Here is a 24,060-nt window from a genome sequence, read left to right on the forward strand (position 1 = left end):
AGAGCTACGGGGAATGGTGCAGAGCTACGGGGAATGGTGCAGAGCTACGGGGAATGGTGCAGAGCTACAGGGAATGGTGCAGAGCTACAGGGAATGGTGCAGAGCTACGGGGAATGGTGCAGAGCTACGGGGAATGGTGCAGAGCTACGGGGAATGGTGCAGAGCTACGGGGAATGGTGCTAATCTATGGGGAATGATGCGGAGCTACGGGGAATGAAAATGATGCAGCTCTATGGGGAATGAGAATGATGCAGCTCTATGGGGAATGATGCAGATCTGTGGGGAAGGAGAATGATGCAGGGCTATGGGGAATGATGCAGGGCTATGGGGAATGATGCAGGGCTATGGGGAATGATGCAGGGCTATGGGGAATGATGCAGGGCTATGGGGAATGATGCAGGGCTATGGGGAATGATGCAGGGCTATGGGTAATGATGCAGGGCTATGGGGAATGGTGCAGAGCTACGGGGAATGGTGCAGAGCTACGGGGAATGGTGCAGAGCTACAGGGAATGGTGCAGAGCTACAGGGAATGGTGCAGAGCTACGGGGAATGATGCTGAGCTATGGGGAATGAAAATGATGCAGCTCTATGGGGAATGAGAATGATGCAGCGCTATGGGGAATAATGCAGATCTGTGGGGAAGGAGAATGATGCAGGGCTATGGGGAATGATGCAGGGCTATGGGGAATGATGCAGGGCTATGGGGAATGATGCAGATCTATGAGGAATGATGGAGGGCCATGCGGAATGATGCAGATCTATGAGGAATGATGCAGAGCTACTGGATCTAACCAGCTTGTCGTGGGCTTAGTTCTGACTCTGTCATGTCATTGTCATGTGATCCAGGCTGAGACATTCGCTGGGGTTACATGAACGAGGGAGGGCTCAGGGGTACTTTCCCGCTAGGCATCCATTACCTCTTAAGCGTGTGCAGGGCCATAAATGAGGATATCATTGCATCATTTATGGCGAGTGTTGCAGGGCACCCCGAGCCTGCATCTCTGCCCCAGGTGTCTGTCACTGACGTCCCTTGGGCCGTCCAGTCTCTGCCTACTTTCCCTGCGGCGCACGGGGGTCACAGTTAGGAAAGCGCCTTGTTGGACCGTGGTGTGGGCGCTATGCCCATCCCTCTCAGCACTGTAGGGTTTATCCGGGAGCCCTGGAGCGGGTGAGGCTGATGCCGCCGCCCCTCGGTAAGGGGGGGCAGCAGCCCCTCCCAGGGGCAGACCCCCCTCTGTGGACATCATGGGGGTGCATGCTGCATATAGCGGGGGGCAGCAGAGCCCCTGGTCATCGGTGCCCCCCCCCTCGGGGAGCCCCTCGGTGCCCCCCCCCCCGGGAGCCCCTCGGTGCCCCCCCCCGGGGAGCCCCTGGTCATCGGTGCCCCCCCCCCCCCGGGGAGCCCCTGGTCATCGGTGCCCCCCCCCCGGGAGCCCCTCGGTGCCCCCCCCCCCGGGGAGCCCCTCGGTGCCCCCCCCCCCCCGGGGAGCCCCTCGGTGCCCCCCCCCCCCCCCCGGGAGCCCCTCGGTGAGGAAGGCGCTGCCGGACCCGGGGCTGCGGGACTACAGCTCCCAGGATGCACCTGGGCGGGGACTGCCTGCCGTGCGCTGACGGGCCACCGGGTAGCGGGGACCCCGGAGGGTGTGGTGGGGTCTTCCTGTGCGCCGCCCCCTCCCCGGGGTGCCCCGCAGGGGGGTCCTCAGCTGGGGGTCCCTCCCGCGGGGGTGTCCCGGGCCCCTCCCCGGACACTCACCGGCCGGCGGCGGCCTCCCTCCTCCTCCCGGTCCGTCCCGGAGCCTCCGCTGTCAACAAACTCGCGCGTCACTTCCGGGCCGGGCCCTAGCAACGGAAGCGCTTCCGGCGGCCAAAGGGCTCCGGCGGGGAACGGAGGCCGGCGCGAGGGTTCCGGGGGGGCCTGGGCCCCGCCCCCTGAGACGTCCCACCCCCGCGCCGCGGACACCCCCGGGGCCCCCGTCACACCCCCCCCCCCCCGCCCGCGCGCGCCACTTCCGGCCGGAGCAGGAAGTCACCATGTCCAGCCCCAGCCTGCACCAGGGCCGGTGAGAGGGGGCGCCGGGGGGGGGGGCGCCGTTATCGGGGGGGGGGCTGGTTAGAGGGGAGGCTGGAGGGCGCAGGGGGGGCCATGGGGGGTCCCCGGAGCTTCCACTGGCGCTGGACTCTGCAGCACTGGGGGGTCCGCGGCCTCTTCACCCCCGGACCAGGAGCACGTGAGCCTGTGCACCCCCCTACTGATGGAGGGGGTCTGTGTGCACCCCCTACTGATGGAGGGGGGTCTGTGCACCCCCTACTGATGGAGAGGGGTCTGTGTGCACCCCACTGATGGAGGGGGGCCTGTGCACCCCCTACTGATGGAGGGGGGTCTGTGTGCACCCCCTACTGATGGAGAGGGGTCTGTGTGCACCCCACTGATGGAGGGGGGCCTGTGCACCCCCCTACTGATGGAGAGGGGGCTGTGTGCACCCCCCTACTGATGGAGGGGGGTCTGTGTGCACCCCCCTACTGATGGAGGGGGGTCTGTGTGCACCCCCCTACTGATGGAGGGGGTCTGTGTGCACCCCCTACTGATGGAGGGGGGTCTGTACCCCACAAGTGCAGGAGGCTGTGTACCCCACAACTGCTGAGTACACATGATACAGAAGGCTCTGTACCCCACTAGTGCTCAGTACACATGATACAGGAGGCTCTGTACCCCATTACTGCTCGATACACATAAGGAGGCTGTGTGCCCCACTAGTGCTGAGTACACACAATACAGGAGGCTGTGTACCCCACTAGTGCTGGATACACATGATACAGGATGCTGTGTACCCCACTAGTGCTGAGTACACATAAGGAGGCTCTGTACCCCACTAGTGCTCAGTACACATGATACAGAAGGCTCTGTACCCCACTAGTGCTGAGTACACCTGATACATGAGACTCTATACCCCACTAGTGCTGGATACACAATATCAGAGGCTGTGTATCCAGCCGAGCAGGATGCACCAGAGTCTGAGGAAGGCACAGCCCTCTGATGTCATTGGCACAGAAGCATGGGTGCCGTAGACTCCTGGCGCTTGTGGCACAGGATTCTGCATACGGTGTCCTCTCACTCACTTGGCACAATATGAGCGCTGCGCACTTTGGTATTGCGTGTGCCACATGGACCTTGAGCTGCGTGCCCCGCTTGTAAAAAAAAAAAGTACCACATTAAACATCTTCTGTGCCAACTGTTGGAGAAGTTGGCTTGAAGTTGTCTGCTGCAGCTTAATTCGTGTGATCACTGCACAGGCCTGGCCAAGACCTCTGTATAACAGGTCATATCTACCCCCCTTGGAGCCAAGGGAGTGGCACCCAAAGAATTCGTTACACTATGTTATCTTCAGCAGAACAAACAGGAAATAGTTGTGTGTGGCAAGCGTAGAAGTGATGAAAGCTATGTGGTGTGTGTCCTAGTCCGCTGCTACCAACCCACGTGCCTGTAGGTCAGATGCCCTCTGCTGCCACCTGTTCCCCATCATGCAGCCCACGGCTCTGAAACAGGCCACCACCTGGCTAACTGTAAAGATTAGAGATCCAATCTCCATACACTATTCACCTGCAGCTGCACATTATCATGATCAAACAAACTGAGCTCTTATACTTGTTTGTAATGTGTAGGAAGTTGGCTCTGTATGTACTATTACAAAGTAAGAAATAGCATGTACAGAGTCCAAGGGTTCTCCTTAGAGGTAAGATAGTGGCAAAAAGAGATAATTCTAATGCTTTATTTTGTGGTAGTGTGGTTGAGCAGTAGGCTTATCAGAGGGTAGTGTTAAGCATTTGTTGTACACACACAGCCAATAAATGGGGAACACACACTCAAAGACAATTCCAGGCCAAGAGGTTTTTGTATAGAAAAATATATTTTCTTAGTTTATTTTAAGAACCACAGGTTCAAGATTTACAAACAATACTTTAAATGAAAGGTATTTCACTTAGGAACTTTGAATTAGCAAAATAGCATATACAGTTTTCACACATGGCAATAAGCTATTTTAAAACTGGACACAGTGCAATTTTCAACAGTTCCTGGGGGAGGTAAGTGTTTGTTAGTTTTGCACGTAAGTAAACCACCTACAGGGTTCAAAGTTGGGTCTAAGGTAGCCCACCTTTGGGGGTTCAGGGCAACCCCAAAGTTACCACACCAGCAACTCAGGGCCAGTCAAGTGCAGAGGTCAAAGTGGTGCCCAAAACACATAGGCTTCAATGGAGAAGGGGGTGCCCGGTTCCAGTCTGCCAGCAGGTAAGTACCCGCGTCTTCGGAGGGCAGGCCAGGGGGGTTTTGTAGGGCACCGGGGGGGACGACAAGTCAGCACAAAAAGTACACCCTCAGCGGCACGGGGTGGCCGGGTGCAGAGTGCAAACAGGCATTGGGTTTGCAATGTAGTTCAATGGGAGACCCAGGGGTCACTGCAGCGAAGCAGGCAGGCAAGGGGGGGGCTCCTCGGGGTAGCCACCACCTAGGCAAGGGAGAGGGCCACCTGAGGGTCGCTTCTGCACTGGAGGTCGGATCCTTCAGGTCCTGGGGGCTGCGGGGGCAGTGTCCTTACCAGGCGTCGGGTCTTAGAAGCAGGCAGTCGCGGTCAGGGGGAGCCTCTGGATTCCCTCTGCAGGCGTCGCTGTGGGGGCTCAGGGGGGTCAACTCTGGCAACTCACGGGCTCGCAGTCGCTGGGGAGTCCTCCCTGTAGTGTTGGTTCGCCACAAGTCGAGCCGGGGGCGTCGGGTGCAGAGTGCAAAGTCTCGCGCTTCCGGCGGGAAACGTGGGTTCTTTCAAAGTTGCTTCTTTGTTGCAAAGATGTTTCTTCTTTGGAGCAGAGCTGCTGTCCTCGGGAGTTCTTGGTCCTTTTAGATGCAGGATAGTCCTCTGAGGCTTCAGAGGTCACTGGACCCTGTGGAACGCGTTGCTGTTGCAGTTTTTCTCGAAGTGGGGAGACAGGCCGGTAGAGCTGGGGCCAAAGCAGTTGGTGTCTCCGTCTTCTCTGCAGGATTTTCAGCTCAGCAGTCCTTCTTCGTCTTAGGTTGCAGAAATCTATTTTCCTAGGTTCTGGGAGCCCCTAAATACTCGATTTAGGGGTGTGTTTACGGTTGGGGGGTTAGTAGCCAATGGCTACTAGCCCTGAGGGTGGCTACACCCTCTTTGTGCCTCCTCCCTGAGGGGAGGGGGGCACATCCCTAATCCTATTGGGGGAATCCTCCATCTGCAAGATGGAGGATTTCTAAAAGTCAGAGTCACCTCAGCTCAGGACACCTTAGGGGCTGTCCTGACTGGCCAGTGACTCCTCCTTGTTTTTCTCATTATCTCCTCCGGCCTTGCTGCCAAAAGTGGGGCCGTGGCCGGAGGGGGTGGGAAACTCCACTAGCTGGAGTGCCCTGAGGTGCTGTAACAAAGGGGGTGAGCCTTTGAGGCTCACCGCCAGGTGTTACAGTGCCTGCAGGGGGAGGTGAGATGCACCTCCACCAAGTACAGGCTTTGTTACTAGCCACAGAGTGACAAAGGCACTCTCCCCATGTGGCCAGCAACATGTCTGGTGTGTGGCAGGCTGCTAAAACTAGTCAGCCCACACTGGAAGTCGGGTATGGTTTCAGGGGGCATCTCTAAGATGCCCTCTGGGGTGTATTTCACAATAAAATGTACACTGGCATCAGTGAGTGTAAGGAAATGCCTCCTTGGCATGGTTACCCCCTGACTTTTTGCCTTTGCTGATGCCAAGTTATGATTTGAAAGTGTGCTGAGGCCTGCTAACCAGGCCCCACCACCAGTGTTATTTCCCTAACCTGTACTTTTGTTTCCACAATTGGCACACCCTGGCATCCAGGTAAGTCCCTTGTAACTGGTACCCCTGGTACCAAGGGCCCTGATGCCAGGGAAGGTCTCTAAGGGTTGCAGCATATCTTATGCCACCCTGGGGAACCCTCACTCAGCACAGACACACTGCTTGCCAGCTTGTGTGTGCTAGTGAGGACAAAATGACTAAGTCGACATGGCACTCCCCTCAGGGTGCCATGCCAACCTCACACTGCCTATGAAGTATAGATAAGTCGCCCCTCTAGCAGGCCTTACAGCCCTAAGGCTGGGTGCACTATACCATAGGTGAGGGCACCAGTGCATGAGCACTGTGCCCCTACAGTGTCTAAGCAAAACCTTAGACATTGTAAGTGCAGGGTAGCCATAAGAGTATATGGTCTGGGAGTCTGTCATGCACGAACTCCACAGCACCATAATGGCTACACTGAAAACTGTGAAGGCAAAAAGATATGCTGCAGCCCTTAGAGACCTTTCCTGGCATCAGGGCCCTTGGTACCAGGGGTACCAGTTACAAGGGACTTACCTGGATGCCAGGGTGTGGCAATTGTGGAAACAAAAGTACAGGTTAGGGAAATAACACTGGTGCTGGGGCCTGGTTAGCAGGCCTCAGCACACTTTCAAATCATAACTTGGCATCAGCAAAGGCAAAAAGTCAGGGGGTAACCATGCCAAGGAGGCATTTCCTTACATAATGCCATTGGTGTGTTATTATTTCAGAGACTTTAACTGTGCTCTCAGTGGACTGTCCCCAAAGGTTTCCATATAAACTATCAAAACATAACTCAAAAGTAGATGGAAGTTGGGGCAGCCATATTTATCTTCAGTCACCCTTGGTATCTGGTCAGATCACCTAATTAAGTTTACACTATATCTGCGCATTGACTTGTTCACCTTAATTCACCCCTAGGACCTGGTCAGGCCACTTTATAATAAAGTTTACTTAATGCATGTTCAATTATTCACCTCGAAACACCTCTGGTACCTGGTCATACCACTTTATAAGTTTGCTCTATGTCTGCACGTTGTGTTGTTCACCTTCAATCACCTTCCATATCTGGTCAAATCACGGTATAATTAAGTTTACTCTATGTCTGAACGTTGACTTGTTCACTGTCAGCCACCCCTTCTACCCGGTCAGATCACTTTATAATTAAATTTATTCTGCCCATTGACCTGTTCAATCAATCAATCCGTCATTTGTAGAGCGCGCTACTCACCCACTAGGGTCTCGAGGCGGTGGGGTAAGCGAAGGTGCTACTGCTCCAACAGCCAGGTCTTGAGGTGTTTCCTGAAGGTCAGTAGGTCCTGGGTCTGTCGTGGGTGGACGGGGAGGGAGTACCAGGTCTTGGCGGGGAGGTGGGAGAATAATCTGCTGCCGACTGTAGTTCAGTGGATGCGAGGAATGGTAGCGAGGTTGGCGGAGTGGAGTTGACGGTTGGGCGTGTGGAAGGTGAGTTGCTCGTTGAGGTAGGCAGGACCGGCATTGCAGAGTGCTTTGTGAGCATGAATGAGGAGCTTAAAGGTGATCCTTTTGTTGATGGGGAGCCAGTGTAGATCTCTTAGGTGGGCTGCGATGTTGTTGCGGCGTGGGATGTCGATGATGAGGCATGCGGAGGCGTTCTTTATACATGGCAGTTTTTTCTGGAGCTTGGCCGGAGTTCTCACGTAGAGAGCGGTGCCGTAGTCCAGTCTGCTGCTGACGAGGGCCTGGGTGACCGTCCTTCTGGTTTTGGTGGGGATCCACCTGAAGATCTTGCGGCACATGCGGAGGGTGTTGAAGCAGGAAGATGAGACAGCGTTGACTTGCTGGGTCATGGTGAGCGATGAGTCTAGGCTGAACACAAAGTTGGGTGTGTGGTTGGTGGGCGTCGGTGCGGTTCCTAGGGTTGCCGGCCACCAGGAGTCGTCCCATGCAGAGCGGTTGTAGCCGAGGATGAGAATCTCCGTCTTGTCTGAGTTCGGTTTCAGGCAGCTCCTCTCCATCCAGTTGGCGATGGCCTTTATTCCGTCGTGAAGGTTGGATTTGGTGGCGGCGGGTTGCTTGGTGAGTGAGAGGATCAGCTGGGTGTCATCAGCGTAGGAGATGATGTTGAGGTTGTGGGATCAGACGATGTTGGCAAGCGGTGCCAGGTAGATGTTAAAAAGGGTCGGACTGAGTGAGGATCCTTGGGGAACGCCGCAGATGGTCTTGTTGGCTTCAGAAAAGAAGGGAGGGAGGCGGACTCTCTGGATTCACTCTCTGGGTTCTGCCAGAGAGAAAGGATGTGATCCAGTCCAGGGCTTTGTGGTGGATCCCTGCGTCGTGGAGGCGTGTGCCAAGGGTGTGGTGGCAGACGGTGTCGAAGGCAGCCGAGAGGTCTAGGAGGAAAAGGGCCGCAGTTCCGCCTTTGTTGAGCATGGTCCTGATGTCATCAGTTGCGGCAATGAGAGCGGCCGCTGTGCTGTGGTTTCTGCGGAATCCGGATTGAGAGGTGTCCAGCTTGTTGTTGTCTTCCAGGAAGCGGGTCAGTTGGCCGTTGACGATCTTCTCGATGACCTTCGTCAGGAAGGGGAGGAGGGAGATGGGACGGTAGTTCTTGAGATCTCTAGGGTCTGCTTTGGGTTTCTTTAGCAGAGCGTTGACTTCGACGTGATTCCAACTCTCCGGGAAGGTGGCAGTCTCGAAGGAGCTGGTAACGTCGTACGGAGTTGGGGGGCGACGATGGGATTTGCTTTGTTGAAGACATGGTGAGGGCAGAGGTGAGAGGGTGAGCTGGAGTGGATGGTGCTCATGGTTTTGCTGGTGTCCTCGTCATGAATGTGGTTCCAGGCGAGCAGGAGGTTGGTGTGGCTGGGGTCCAGTGGGTCGGGGTTTTTGGTGGCCGCGGCAGTCGTAGGGGTCGAGGTGTTGAAGCTGTTGTGGATGTCTGTGATCTTGCGGTGAAAGAAGGTGGAGAAGAAGACGCAGAGGTCTTGCGAAGGAGGGGTATAGTTGGAGCAGGTCCTGGGGTTGGTGAGTTCCTTAACGAAGTTGAAGAGCTCTTTGCTGTCGTGAGCATTGTTGTTGATGCGTTCCTTGTAGAAGGATCTCGTGGTGCTTGCAGATGGCTATCTTGAGGGCAGTGTGGTTGCTCTCTGTTTGTTCATGGCGCCACTTCTTCTCAATTATTCTTCACTCCCGCTTGGAGGCCTGAAGGTCGGCGGTGAACCAGATGGCCTTAGTGCTGGTGCGGTTGTTGGAGGGTTTCCTGATCGGGGCGAGGGTGCTGGCGCAGTCGTCTATCCATTGTCTGAAGTTGAGGGCGTACGTGTTGGGGTCAGTGGTGGTGGGGCTCAGGCAAGGGTGGAGATCAGCTGGTCTTCAGTGATCTTGTTCCAGCTGCGGCATGGGATCTGTTGTGGGTGGTGGTGTGTGGCGGGTTTCTGGTAGGTGAAGTGGACGCAACAGTGGTTGGTCCAATGGAGTTCAGTGGTATGGCTGAAGGTGACATGGCTGCTGGCGTAGAAGACGGGGTCGACCGTGTGGCCCGCGGAGTGGGTGGGCGACGTGATAAGTTGTTTGAGACCGAGGTTGGCGAGGTTGTCGTTCAGGGCGGAGGAGTTGCTGTTGCTGTCGCTGGCGTTCTCGAGGTGAAAATTCAGGTTGCCGAGGAGGATGTAGTCTGTAAACGCAAGGGCGTGGGTGCTGATTATGTCGGCGATGGAGTCACTGAACTGTGCAATAAGAACAAGTGATGGACGGAATGCTGAACAATGTCAAACATTCACCCCCAGTACAGAGATCTGGGCCCAAAGCCATCGTTTTTTTGCTGCCCATGCCATTCCAGTTTGGACCCAGCCATATGCAAATCAGTCTTGACCCTGTTCCCCATGGGAACAGTCCAGCCCGAACTGCCAGGCCAGGTCTTCCCTGGACTGGAAACAAGCATCCTGGGACCGGTTTCGGGGTTTGAACTGAATGATCTAGAATAGTTGAAATATTTTCAGAACCTGAGGGCCTTCTCCACCTAAGAGAGCAAAACTCTAGCATAAGTTGAATGCTAACTGCCTTCTCTCCCTTCTGGCGCTGTGACATAAGTGCCCAACAGTCATGTCATTGGTACACTCATGCAACATCTTTAGATGATACAACTCTGTGACTCAGTTGCTGTTCTTGCTTCTTGTTTCACTTTCATGCTGTACTGCAGGGATCTCGTAGCTCTTGGGTGACCACTGTCCAAAGAGACATCTTCTGAGCAGCTCTTTCTGCAATCTGGAGCCTGTGCAGCTCTTCATGACATTGGGTTACCTCCCCTGGCAGGTGCATTCCCAGCTATACTGTCTGCAATTTCACTGCTAACACAGCCAATTTCCACATAGTCTGAGTTAAGGGCGTGGTAGCCCATCCATTCAGAACCCAGGGTGCCCTTTGACAGCCAGCACTTGCTTCAGCACAGCTCTGATAAGGGACAGTAAAGGATAACAATGGATCTCCTTCAGTTTGCTTGTATGACTGTCACGGTCATTGTAAGGAGGATTGTACAGCTTTACCAAGCTACACAGGGCGCTTTCGTTCCAACATTGTGGTGGGTTGATTGGTAAAGTTGAGCCGAAGGCCTGATGCAGTAAAACCTGTGTCAGGTCAGCTCCCAGGACCTGTGGAACATGGGGGCAGAAAGACCCACAGAATCCAGTTCCTCCACTTAAATTCACTGGATTGGTAAGAACCTTCTCTTGGGCTTTCACATTAAGGGGTGTTAGAAATGGGATCTCTAGTTGGCAGTGGTTTGCACCCTTTCCAAGTAGGGACCCTCACTCTAGTCAGGATAAATGAGTCCCACAGCTAAGATAAACGCTGCTCACCCTCTTGGTAGCTTGGCATGAGCAGTCAGGCTTATCTCATAGGCAATGTGTAAAGAATTTGTACACACAATAGTTCCTTGGAAAACGAGGAAACAAAGACGTTGCACAGAATGAGGTAGTTGAGGTGTCGCTGGAGCTGGGCCAGCGTCATTTCCTTACTGCTACCAGGGAGGTGAGGCGTTGGTTTCTTACTGCTAGGCAGGGGAGTTGAGGCGCCAGTACCTTGTGGTTGCAGGGGAGGTGATGAGGCGTCGGTGGTGAGGCATTGGTTTCTTATGACAAGGGGTCGATGCATCCAGCAGGTCAAAATGCGAGTCGTCATCTTTGCGGTGTCATGATCACACCACAGGCTACGTGCTGCAGCACAGTCTGAGTCGGGTGTCACGGACGTCAGTGACACAGCACTCGGAACTCACTGTGGCAGGACGTCGGAGGCACTGCGGCGGCATCAGGCCTGTTTTGCAGGTTGCAGTTGTTGCACTCACCGGGAACCACAGCTCTGGTGCAGGCAGCGCAGAGTCAGAAAGCGGCACCAGTCCGGAAGTCGTTCTGGAGTCGATGTGCTTAGTTTCTTCTTCGTTGCACCAGAGCTCACTTCAGCCGCCCAGGACCTGGATTTGGCACCACTTGGCAAGTCAGGACTCTCAGCAAGAGAGCCAAGGTGCTGGTAGGTGAAGTCTTTGATGGCCCTGAGGCTTCTTAACAGGAGGCAAGCTCAGTTCAAGCCCTTGGAAAGCAGGATGTAGAAAGCACTTCCAGGCCAGAAGAAGAAAACAGCAGGCCAGCACAACAAAGCAACGGGTAAAGTGGCAGTCCATCCTACAGCATCCAGCTCTTCCTGGCAGAATGTCCTCAGACCCCAAACTCCATGTTTCTATCTGCTACCCTTGGGAAATTACACTTACAAGATATTTCAAGGCAATCCCCATGTCTCCCTATGGGAGAGATAGGCTTTGCCATAGTGAAACGTGAATTTAGGGTGATTTCACTATCAGGACATGTAAAACACACCATTACATGTTCTACCTTTTAAATACCCTGTAGCCTGCCCATGGGGCTACCTTGGGCCTACCTTAGGGATAATTGACATGTAATAAAAGGGAAGGGTGCACTTGCCAGGGCAAAATGGCAGTTTAAAACTGCCCACACAGACACTGCAGTGGCAGGTCGGAGACATGTTTACAAGGCTGCTCATTTGAGTGGCACAATTAGTGCTCCAGGCCCACTAGTAGCGTTTGATTTACATACACTAGGGACTTACTAATAAATCAAATATGCCAGTCATGGATAAACCAATCACCAATGCAATTCAGACAGAGAACACTTGCACTTTAGCACTGGTCAGCAGTGGTAAAGTGCCCAGAGTCCTAAAGCCAGCATAAACAGGTCAGAAAAAATAGGGGGAAGAAGGCAAAACATTTGGGGATAACCCTGCAAAAAAGGCCAGGTCCATCCAGAGTTCACAAGGTAGAACAGTCGAGGTATACTCTTGGAAAATGGTGTAGGATTGAAATACCCAGTTCAGCTCGCACTTCTATCACCCACAATAATTATCAATGTCAAGCACTATTTATTCGATTAGGTTAATGAATAAGCCATTATCATTTTTAGGTAAAATGTGTAGTAACCTCAGGAAGGCTTAAGGCAGCTAAAGCCGATCTGAATATTTGAGTAATTGTTAGCAGTAATTGTTACTAACTTTTTTGCTTGAACAAACTGTGCCTGTATTTGTGGCAAGAATAGTTTCAGTATCCACAGTCACGGAACACACAGTTTATCTCACTTAGTTCTCGTGGGTCGAGCACACACAGCAATGGGTCGGGGAAGTAGCAGTTACAGCTCTGGAGTTGCTCTAGGCTGTTGCCACTCACAGTGAGAACCAGTGGAGTTCTAATGACTAGCGTCCAGCCTGCACCACTCACCAGAGGATCTCTCTGGTGATGGCAGGACTGAAGTTCAGTGGCACACCAGGTCTTGCGTTTGGGTACAAATACCTTCATGCTTGCATTGAACCTCACTTAATAGGGGAACATCAGTACAGAGACCCAAGGGCCTTCATACTTGGGATGAGCCTCACACGCAAGGGGAGCATCAGTGCAGAGGCGCAAGGGCCTTCACGCTTTTATTAAGCGTTGCTCGCAAGGGGAGCGTCTGTGCTGAGGCACAAGGGCTTTTATGCTTGGGTTGATCATCACTCGATAGGGGAACGTCCATGCAGAGTCACCAAGGGCCTTCATGCTTGCATTGAGCCTCACTCGCAAGGGGAGTGTCAGTGCAGATGCTTATGGGCCTTCATGCTTGCTTTGAACTTCGCTTGCCATGGGAACATCAGTGCCAAGGCGCAAGGGCCTTAATTCTTGGGTTGAGCTTCACTCACTAGTGGAACGTCTGTGAAGAGGCACAAGGGCTTTCATGCTTGGGTTGAGCCTCACTCGCAAGAGGTGCGTCAGTGCAGAGGCTAAAGGCATTCATGCTTGGGTTGAGCCTCACTCGCAAGGGGAGCATCAGTGCAGAGCCACAAGGGCCTTCATGCTTGGGTTGAGCCTCACTCGATAGGGGAACGTCCGTGCAGAGTCACCAAGGACCTTCATGCTTGGGTTGAGCCTCACTTGTAAGGGGAGCGACAGTGCAGAGGCACAAGGGCCTTGATGCTTGGGTTGAGCCACACTTGCAAGGGGAACGTCAGTGCAGACGCACAAGGGCCTTCATACCTGAGTTGAGCCTCACTCGCTAGGGGAGCATCAGTGCAGATGTTCATGGGCCTTCATGCTTGCTTTGAACCTCGCTTGCCATGGGAACATCAGTTCCAAGGCGCAAGGGCCTTCATTCTTGGGTTGAGCTTCACTCACTAGACTCACTAGTGGAACGTCTGTGCAGAGGCTTAAGGGCTTTCATGCATGGGTTGAGCCTCACTCGCAAGAGGTGCGTCAGTGCAGAGGCTAAAGGGCATTCATGCTTGGGTTAAGCCTCACTCGCAAGGGGAGCGTCTGTGCTGAGACGCAAGGGCCTTCTTGCTTGCATTGAGCCTCACTCGATAGGGGAACATCTGTGCAGTCACCAAGGACCTTCATGCTTGGGTTGAGCCTCCTTTGAGATCTTGTTCTAGCTGCGGTGAGGGGTCCGTTGCTGGTGGTGGTGAGCGGTTGGTTTCTGGAAGGAGAAGTGGACACAGTGGTGGTCGGTCCAGTGGAGTTCAGTTGTATGGGTGAAGGTGATGTGGATGCTGGTCCATCCCTGCAGACCATGTTAAGAACCTCTGGACCATCCTGTACACCCGTCTCCCCATGAGCAGATAGATCAACACTGTCTCCTCATCATGCTTCCACATTCTGCAAATGCTATGCAGGAGTTTCAAGTTGATCACCCTTAACATCTGACGAACAGTCATGCAGGCTCATATCACAAGTAGACTTGACTAGAAATACTCTCTACTTCAGAATTCCAGCCCATGTTCTACACCAACACCAAACCACCCAGGGTGCCGTCTCCAGACTCATCCTTAACATCTGCGAAATAATCACATCTCTCCACACCTCAACAATCTCCACTGGCTACCAGTCCAGTAAAAATGCAAGTTCAAGCTACTCACCCAAACCTATAAAGCTCTCCACAACACTGGTCGAGCGTCCCTCAACCACCGCCTTAACATATACCAATCCACCAAACATCTTTGATCTGCATCCCAGGAAAGAGCACACCTCCCTTGCATGAAGAAGGCGAGAAGCAGAGGACATTTCTTCTTATACTTTGCAGCAAAAACCTGGAACGGCCACAACCAACACCTTAGAACCTCCCCCTCCCTCATGAACTCCTGAAGGGACCCTCAAGAGATGGCTCTTCCAGATGAAACAGACATGATCTCCTCCTCAGGCCTGAGCTCCTCCTCCCCTGCCTCAGGCCTGCCCTACTCAGCACCTGGATACCTTCATGGGTGTTTAGCCGTACTCTAGAAATCCACAAAACATAACAAAAAACATTGTCCGCCCTTCTTTATTTTAAAGTCAGCCGTGGCTACTACTCAGTAAAATCAGAACATCAGCTTTGTCAGTGCATTTGCATAAAATATATTTACGTAGAGGCCTTCTCAAATGCGTCAAGCAAATCTACTCCCTTTCAACTAAATTGTTCAGAGCTCAAATGTAGGTGCAGCTCAATCTGAAAAGATGCCCCACATTACCTGTGAATTTAGACCATTCTTCTATGGGTGAATGTTTGATTTGTTCAGCATTCCGTCCATCATCTGTTCTTTTTGCTTTTGTTGCCCTAAGTGGGAAGGGTATGCCTAGATGTGGGTCCCGTGCTTACTGTGCCACTGGATTCAAGCTAGCCTGGCTGATAAGGGGTGATACCCTGAAACCGGTCCCAGGATGCTTGTTTCTGGTCTAGGGAGGACATGGCCTGGCAGTTCAGGCTGGACTGTTATCGTGGGGAATGGGGTTCAGACTCATTTGCATATTGCTGGGTCCAAGCTGGAGTGCCTTGGTGAGCAAAAAAAGATGGATTAAACCCAGGTCTGTGACTGGGATTTGATTTGTTCAGCAGTCCGTCCATCATCTGTTGTTCTTGCATTCTTCCAAGCAGGGAGACAACAATGGCCACAGCAGTTTCGAAGTCTAGATCCTGGCAGTGTTCTAGGCATCTTCTACAGACTTTGAGTGAAACACAGTAGGGCTCTGCCAGGGTGCCTCTACTTCATACCACCTCAGGTCCCAATGGAAAGATTAATTTCAGTCACTTGTCTTGTGAGGGTCCAGAGGGTGCTGATAGGGGCAGTGGGATACTCTCAACCACCTGAGTGCTATACACAAAGTCTTTAGGCTCAGGGGAGTTACATGTCTTGTGGGGTTCAGATGGGGCTGCGGAGTGCCCTTGAGTGCCATACACAAAGTCTTAGGGCAGTTACATGTTGTGTGGGCTTCAGATGGGGAGTGAGATATCCTCAACCCCTCGATTGCCATACACAAAGTCTTAGCCTCAGGGGAGTTACATGTCTTGTGGGGGTTCAGATGGAGCCGTGGGGCAGCCTTGAGTGCCATACTCCAAGTCTTAGTCTCAGGGGAGTTACATGTCTTGTGGGGGTTCAGATGGAGCTGCGGGGCAGCCTTGAGTGCCATACACCAAGTCTTAGTCTCAGGGGAGTTACATGTCTTGTGGGGGTTCAGATGGAGCAGTGGGGCAGCCTTGAGTGCCATACACAAAGGCTTAGGCTCAGGGGAGTTAATTGTCTTGTGAGGATTCGGAGAGTGACCGAGTTGGGAGGGGGTAGGGTTGGTGAGAGTGGGGCATCTTCACTCTTTTTAAATTGACTTTGTTTTCTAGGACAGTGGCGGTGGTGTGTTATAATGATGAAGACTTAGTAAAGGTTTATACTGTAGGGGGTGGTGGGGGGAGACCTCAGGAAGTAAAGGTGCCTGGGTGGGAATGTGTGAGTGTTGAAGACTTTCAGAGGTTTAGTTGGACTGTGGGTGGCAGGGGTGACATCAGTAAGTACAGGGGAGAGTGAGTGGTGGTATGTTGGAGTGGTGCAGATTTAGTGAATGTCCAGATGGACTGTGGGTGATGGGGAGTGATGCAGACTGTCACTAAAGTACTTGGTGAATGGTGGTGGTTGTAATATTGAATATTTCAGGTGACAGTCGAACACTGATGCACATCATAAGCAGCTGGAGAGTATTTTGAAAACCAATGTAAATTGTATGGTTTTCTAGTTTCTTGGGGTCAGTGATGGTTTGGTGAGGATCTGCTACTCTGCAAGTCTCCCACTGACTCAATGTGTACTCCTGGTCATTGCTTTCTTTTTGCTTTTCTCAGGATTGCAGAGTTCAAGGATGTTCTGGGTGAGCCCAAGATCAGCTTGCGGAAGCTGCGAGCGCTGTGCTTTAATGGTGAGTCCCCGCACCCCTCTGTTTAAAATCTGTTCAGCTCTAGAGCAAGGTATCTGCATTGCTCCCCCGGCCCGTGGGTTATGATGGTTTGTGTAGCATATTGATGCTATATGTACTAGGACCTATGTGGTTCTGGGTGGACTCTAAACAGGAACTACGCGATATGTGGGGAGGTGTCAGGTGTGTTGCTCTGGGAAGTATGACGTACTGCACAGTGTGTAAATGGATGTTGAAGAATAAAGACATGCTCAACCGCAGCTCCCGTGTGTGGCATCATCTATTTGTATGCTCCAGGGCTGGGAAATATGCTATAGTGTGGACTGCTAGTGCCCCCTCTAAGAGGTGCCAGTGACACTCCCCTGTGGAACCAACTCTGCCCCCCGCAGAACTTATTGTGGGTGCACAGCACCTCTCCTTTGCTGGGACACTTGACATTCACCCACCCACTCCTATTTGTGTTTCTTGATAGTTTTATCGGTGCTAGGCTGCTCATAGATACAATTCTCACCTTATGCAGTTCTTTTTCACAATCATTTGTACTGAAGCAACGCCACTTAGTGATGTACAACTGGAAGTGTCTCTGTGGTGATCATCTACACGGTGTCTCCACGGTCTGTGATTTAATAGTCTGTCCACATGTGGGTTTACTGGTCTGATTTCAGCCTGTAGTTACTTAAGCTTGGTTCCACACCACCTTGCATGCACCACAGCCCCCATGGCCTCACATCCTCGCCTGCGTAGTGCAGGGCCTGCAGACATGGCACTCAGTCTGAGCTGCGTGAAAAGCCCCACGGCAGGGTTTGATGTGCATTTCCTTATATTTGGTGCAGATATATGATTTTGCTGCTCTCCTCTTCCCCAAGGCCCTCTCCCTTGTGATCATGAAAGAGTGTTTTCAAGGTGAGTGTAGGTGGTTCATGTGGACATGCAGACAAAAGGTCCCTTTTTTCACCTGCTTATTGCAGAACACTTCTTCTATTGGGACCCTGTCCCTGCACGCCTCCTGTTAGTTTTTGTCTCTTTCAAGCCAGTTAAACTGTTCATTGCTTTATTTAAACTCACTACGAGGACACCAACAAGGCCTTTACGGAACCCAGGAGGTTGGTTGTAAATACAGGCAAAGACTGTGGGGTGCCTGTGCAGCCAGAGGTCTGTGAGAAAGGGCCCTTGACTCTGCTTTCTGTAAGAGGTCTGGGAGGAAGGGCTCCAGGTGCACCTGATTTTGATGCTCATTGTAAGAATGCTGAGAAAAGCCCTGCTACATGTTCTTTTTTTAAAAGGACTGATTTGTCAGATGTTCTTGAGAAAGTGACCCCTGCTTCACTTGGGTGTGATCCTACAATCTATAGGAGGGTGTGTGCCACCAGAGGTTTGTTAGAAAAGACCCCTGCTGCACATGTGAGTGCCTGTTCTTTCTGTTCGAGGAATGTGCACCATTACAGGTGTGTGAGAAAGGCCCACTGGCTTCCCCAGCAGTTCCCATGTTGTATGTAAGGCTGACGTGATACCAGAGGTGCATAAGAAAGTGTATTCTTGTTCTCACAAGAATGGCATTCTTTTATGTCTTCTTTATGAAAATGGGGCTTTCTGGTTCCCCATGTCTCTCTGTTTTCTGTGAGAATGAGACACTGGTTTCACATTTGTCCTTTGCGAAGCTGACAGTTTGGACCACACCACTGCTGTCCTCCAAATTAGGCTCCTGCAGGGTTATGGAGATGTCTCCTTTTACTGTTCACTCCGAGCAGGGAGCAGAATGTCAAAGAGTATAGAAGCTGGGTTTAAATAGAGTGACAAGAATATGGAAGCCCTGTCAAGCTGCTGGATGCCTGCTGAGAAGAGCCACTGCCCCCTTGAGAGTAGAATACTGCTATCACTGCCGACCCCGCTCTGATGATTTCCCAGCAAGGATATACCTTTCTGTCCCATCGTACTTGATGAGGCCAAAGTCCTTCGATGGAACAGCTAAGAAGACCTCTGGGGTGTCATCCTGTGTTCATTGTGGACTACTTAAGGAGCTGTTCCTTCCCTGCAACCTCTGATATCTCATCCCCATAAGAGGTCTTTTCGCTCTCCTGTCGGAGGATGACCTTGAGAAGTATGGTCACAAAGGTTGTATCATCACAGAAGGCTTAACTCCCTTACTGGCCCTCGAATGGAAGGTCCGAATATGCTTCTGTGGGCTAGTATCCTCTCTTATTAAGTTTATTTGTATATTTATTGAGAATTATATATATTATATTTATAGAACTCAAGCGTAATCAAAGATATCAGAGTGCTGTATTAGATAAAACATGCAGACAAAACAAACAAATAGTTATCAAGGGGATAGTTGAGTGTGATGCAACCAGCGCCCAAAACACAGGTTAGAGCAGTATGGTTAAGGCCACCAGATCCGGGATTGCTCTGGTGGTATACGGCTGTTCTACTTGCAGAGTCAAACTGTTTAGTTCGTAAGGTTCCTGCGAGATGAGGTCTGGTGAAAAGTCTAACCCTCTCTAGTCGCAGCAGAACTGCACCTGGTGCTAAACTATCACTTCATGAAGCTCGTGCACTGACCAGACCTTCCAGCGTATTGCATCTAATTGCTGTGTTATCTGTACCTGGGTCATCAAACCTAAATCACACTTCAAGGTTAAGCCTTGACTTCAAAACTTTGCTCCTTTGAGAATCAGAGCCCTAGTAGGTGGTTCTTAACATTAGGTGAGCCTCAGAGGAGATCCCACCATTGGAGCCAGAGTTAAAAGGCAGTATTTGACGCAAGAGTTGTCCAGGACCTCTGACCTCAGGATCTGGAGAGGTGGTCCCCCATCTCCCTGTAACCTCCACACCTACTTCCATTACCCACGTCCCATCATGCGATCAGGCCCTGTACCGTTAGTATCTATTTTTTAGTGACTATACCTCACACCCTTCACACATGTTTCAGTGAGCGCTTCATACCCTTTGCTATGCCCATTAGTGCAACCATGTGTCAGAGGCAGCGCCAGATAGAATTCTCATGTATGTTGGAATGTCCAGGCTCCATACCCATGTTTGTTTGGCCACATGCCTTATCCCACTTTTGTTTAATTGGCAGTGACTGCTACTCTGAACCACATCTGTGGTGTTGGCCACACACCGTTCTTGCCCTTGCTCCCAGTGTAAGTCCACAGATGTCTATGTCTACAGACAATATCTTATTGATTCAATATTGAACACATCATGAACCCGCTCCTTTCCTTTTACTCTTTTGCTCCCCCTTTTCCTTGGTTCCCTGGATGAGTTTGAGACCCCAGCCTTGCATCAGCACCCTGAAGGCTAGGGAACAAAAGACTGTTTGTGACCCGTCTCCTTCCACTCTTTCTTGCAGGAATCCCCTTTGAAGGAGGGCTGCGCTGTCTCTGCTGGAAGGTGGGCGTTGTCTCTTCTTTTTATAGATCTGAGTCAGCCGGAGGGATCGGACGACTGTGCTGTCTGCTGGCAGGAAGATGCTCTTCTCTTTTTATGATTCCGCCTCAGCCTGAGAGGGAATGCTGGGCATAGGTTTGCAATGCCTGGGAAGCCTCCTGGCAGCAGACAAGGGGCTGGTGGGTGGCATCAGCTGGTGTTTGTGTGTGTCAGCCAGTGTGTTGAGATGGAAACAGTCGTCTGAGTGTATTTGCGTAAGTAGTTATCTCAGGATTTCTGCCAGTGTATGAGGATGTCAGTCACTATGTTTAAGTACCTGCTGGTATGCAGGGATCTTGGCTAGTCACCTGGTCTTCTGCAGTTTAGCTTAGTTTGCTGTGAGTGGGCTGCTCTCTGAGAGTGCCTGACAGCTGGTCTGCTGCAGTTCAGCCCACTTTGCTGTGTGTGGACTGCTCTCTGAGGGTGTTTGACAGCCTGCTGGTCTCATGCAGTTCAGCCTAGTTTTCTGAGTGGACTAATCTCTAAAGGTGTCTCACAGTCAGCTGTTCTGGTGCAGTTCAGCCTAGTTTGCTGTAAGTGGACTGTTCCCTGAGGGTGTCTGACAGTCTGCTGCAGTTCAACCTAGTTTACTGTATGTGGACTCCTCTCTTGGGGTGTTTGACAGTCAACTGGTCTGCTGCAGTGCATCCTAGTTTGCTGTGCGTGGAATGCTCTCCGAGGGTGTTTGACAGTCTTCTGCAGTTCAGCCTAGTTTGCAGTGTGTGGACTGCTCTCTGGGATTGTCTGACAGTCAACTGGTCTGGTGCAGTTCAGCCTAGGTTGCTGTGAGTGGAATGTTCTCTGCGGGTGTCTGACAGTCTGCTGCAGTTCAGCCCACTTTGCTATGTGTGGACTGCTCTCTTAGGGTGTTTGACAGCCTGCTGGTCTCATGCAGTTCAGCCTAGTTTGCTGTGAGTGGACTGTTCCCTGAGGGTGTCAGACAGTCTGCTGGTCTGCTGCAGTGCATCCTAGTTTGCTGTGAGTGGGCTGCTCTCTGAGGGTGTCTGACAGCTGGTCTGCTGCAGTTCAGTCTAGTTTCCTGTGTGTGGACTGATCTCTGAGGGTGTCTGACAGTCAGCTGGTCTGCTGCAGTTCAGCCCACTTTACTATGTGTGGACTGCTCTCTTAGGGTGGTTGACAGCCTGCTGGTCTCATGCAGTTCAGCTTAGTTTTCTGAGTGGACTAATCTCTAAAGGTGTCTCACAGTCAGCTGGTCTGCTGCAGTTCAGCCTAGTTTGCTGTGAGTGGACTGCGCTCTGAGGGTGTCTGACAGTCTGCCACTGCGCTACAGTTCTGCCTAGGTTGCTGTGAGTGGAATGTTCTCTGAGGGTGTCTGACAGTTTGCTGCAGTTCAACCTAGTTTGCTGTATGTGGACTCCTCTCTGGGGGTGTTTGACAGTCAACTGGTCTGGTGCAGTTCAGCCTAGTTTGCTGTGAGTGGACTGCTCTCCGAGGGTGTCTGGACAGTCAGTTGGTCTGCTGCAGTTCAGCCTAGTTTTCTGTGAGTGGACTGCGCTCTGAGGGTGTCAGACAGTCAGCTGGTCTGCTGCAGTTTAGCCTAGTTTGCTGTGAGTGGACTGCTCTCTGAGAACGTTTGACAGTCAGCTGCTCTGGTGCAGTTCAGCCTAGTTTTCTGATTGGACTACTCTCTAAAGGTGTCTGACAGTCAGCTGGTCTGCTGCAGTTCATCCTAATTTGCTGTGAGTGGACTGCTGAGCTCTGAGGGTGTCTGATAATCAGCAGGGGTGATGCAGTTCAGCCTAGTTTGTTGAGTGGACTGCTCTCTGAGGGTGTCTGACAGTCAGCATGACTGATGCAGTTTACCCTAGTTTGTTGTGAGTGGACTGAGCTCTGAGAGTGTCTGACAATCAGCAGGGGTGATGCAGTTCAGCCTAGTTTCTTGAGTGGACTGCTTTCTGAGGGTGTCTAACAGTCAGCTGTTCTGATGCTGTTCAGCCTAGCTTGCTGTGAGTCTACTGTACTCCGAGGGTGTCTGACAGCAGGACCGCAGCAGTTCAGCCTGGTTTGCTGTGAGTGGGCTGCTCTGAGGGTGTCTGACAGTCAGCAGGTCTGATGCAGTTCAGCCTAGTTTACTGTGAGTGGAATGCTCTCTGAGGGTGTCTGGCAGTCAGCATGATTGATGTAGTTTTGCCTAATTTGCTGAGAGTGGACTGCTCTCTTAACGGTGTCTGGCAGTCAGCTGGTCTGATGCAGTTTAGTCTAGTTTGCTGTGAGTGGACTGCTCTCTGAGGGTTTCTGACAATCAGCTGGTCTGCTGCAGTTCAGCCTAGTTTCCTGTGAATGGACTGCTCTCTGAGGGTGACTGACAGTCAGCAGGACAGATGCTTCACAGAAGGGGCTCATTGTTAGCTCCAGGGTCTTTTCTGCTTTACTGGAAGTTTATAGAGTGAGCAACGTTGTTTGCCATCTATGTTTCTTAAAATGATAAATATGAGTGTGTATCTGTGTGCCTGGGTAAAGACTGCTAGGTGGAGCCCTCTGGCCCCAGAGGAGGTCCAACAGCAGGGCCTAATAGCCTGGGCTGTGGTTGGACAGTGTACACAGAGGGCAGCAGAATAAAGATTTTGCTTCTTTCTGCCTAACTCTTATTCACTCTGTACCTCTAAACCTTGATTCCTGAAATACTGTTCCTTATTAATTCAACAAATGATAGACTTGTGAACTCTTTCTTATGTCCACAGATTTTGCTGAACTACCTCCCGCTGGAGCAAGCTCTGTGGGATTCTGTGCTGAAGAAACAAAGGTGAGTGAATGTGAAGAAGTAAATAGCACCTCAGGCCATCCGTGCAATGAGAACATCGCAAGTGCCTTCTCTTACATTCACAGACTCTAGATCCTGACTTTACACCCTCCCTAGCTCGGTGCTGCTGCCAGCTTTCTCAGCTGTGGTGGTGGTGGTCTTATGGTGGTAGTGGTGGTGGGGTGGTGGTGGTCTGATGGTGGTGGTGGTCTGATGGGGTGGTGGCCTGTGGTGGTGGTCTGATGGGGTGGTGGCCTGGGGTGGTGGTCTTATGGTGGTCTGATGGTGGTCTGATGGTGGTGGTTTTATGGTGGTCTGATGGTGGTGGTGGTGGTCTGATGGTGGTGGTGGTGGTCTGATGGGGTGGTGGCCTGTGGTGGTGGTCTGATGGGGTGGTGGCCTGGGGTGGTGGTCTTATGGTGGTCTGATGGTGGTGGTCTTATGGTGGTCTGATGGTGGTGGTCTTATGGTGGTCTGATGGTGGTGGTCTTATGGTGGTCTGATGGTGGTGGTGGTGGTCTGATGGTGGTGGTGGTGGTCTGATGGTGGTGGTGGTGGTCTGATGGGGTGGTGGCCTGTGGTGGTGGTCTGATGGGGTGGTGGCCTGTGGTGGTGGTCTGATGGTGGTGGTGGTCTGATGGGGTGACTTAAGGAGAGCAATCCGTGTTCTGCCAGGACAAGGACGCTTTCTCGCTATGATAGTTTACTGCAGATATAGTTTGTTTACCCCCAGGTTTGATAACAACAAATAGTAAATATTCAGTGCTCTTAAAACATTGTTGCTAAGACAGAGAAGAAACGCATGGAGAGATGGGGCACCTCCCAGGGACCAGCATAATCTGCAGGGCCCCAGCTTCACTTTCTGCAGGATGGAAGTCCAGTAGGAAGGCTGTGGGGGGCTGCAGGTGTTTGGAAGCATATTTCTGAACTTAGATTCTAGAGAGTGGTATGTTTTTGTATTTCCTCAATAAGTCAATATAACTAATACATTTCTTTAACAGCACACAGTTTCAAAATGCAAATGTTAAATGTTTTTGTTTTTAGTTTGCAGTACCAGTTCACCAATAAGTACAGGTTTTTATTATTTTTCTACGTGTGAAGAAATCTGTCTGCCTAATAGTGATTGATCGGTTCTTTTTACCTGTACTTCTGGCCGCTGCTGTGGGCGAAGGGTTGCTGAACAGGTCTGTCTTGTGTGCTCTGCTGAGAGTTATACATTCTTATCCCATTGAAGTCCCCACTGTCGTAGCCTACGCTGGCTCTGTGTCTGAAAATGATGGTCACTAGGATCTGTCAGAATATTCATGAATGGTCCC

At 51.8% G+C, this 24,060-nt stretch overlaps 2 protein-coding genes across 2 annotated transcripts in view; one reads left to right on the forward strand and one right to left on the reverse strand.

Moving 5' to 3' along the window:
- The window catches only part of ZER1 (zyg-11 related cell cycle regulator), a 287,758-nt gene extending 285,904 nt beyond the window's left edge, over positions 1 to 1,854 (reverse strand). The window contains exon 1 of the mRNA XM_069237017.1: positions 1,756 to 1,854. The gene's annotated coding sequence lies outside the window, so the exon portion shown is untranslated. The remainder of the gene's footprint in view (positions 1 to 1,755) is intronic.
- Positions 1,855 to 1,927: 73 nt separating this feature from the next.
- The window catches only part of TBC1D13 (TBC1 domain family member 13), a 95,736-nt gene continuing 73,603 nt past the window's right edge, over positions 1,928 to 24,060 (forward strand). The window contains exons 1-4 of the mRNA XM_069237018.1: positions 1,928 to 2,062; positions 16,484 to 16,557; positions 19,907 to 19,947; positions 22,686 to 22,747. Coding sequence (XP_069093119.1) covers positions 2,034 to 2,062; positions 16,484 to 16,557; positions 19,907 to 19,947; positions 22,686 to 22,747 — 206 coding nt within the window. The 5' untranslated portion in view covers positions 1,928 to 2,033. The remainder of the gene's footprint in view (positions 2,063 to 16,483; positions 16,558 to 19,906; positions 19,948 to 22,685; positions 22,748 to 24,060) is intronic.

The sequence above is a fragment of the Pleurodeles waltl genome, chromosome 6 (assembly GCF_031143425.1).
Source record: "Pleurodeles waltl isolate 20211129_DDA chromosome 6, aPleWal1.hap1.20221129, whole genome shotgun sequence".
NCBI classification, from domain to species: Eukaryota; Metazoa; Chordata; class Amphibia; order Caudata; family Salamandridae; genus Pleurodeles; species Pleurodeles waltl.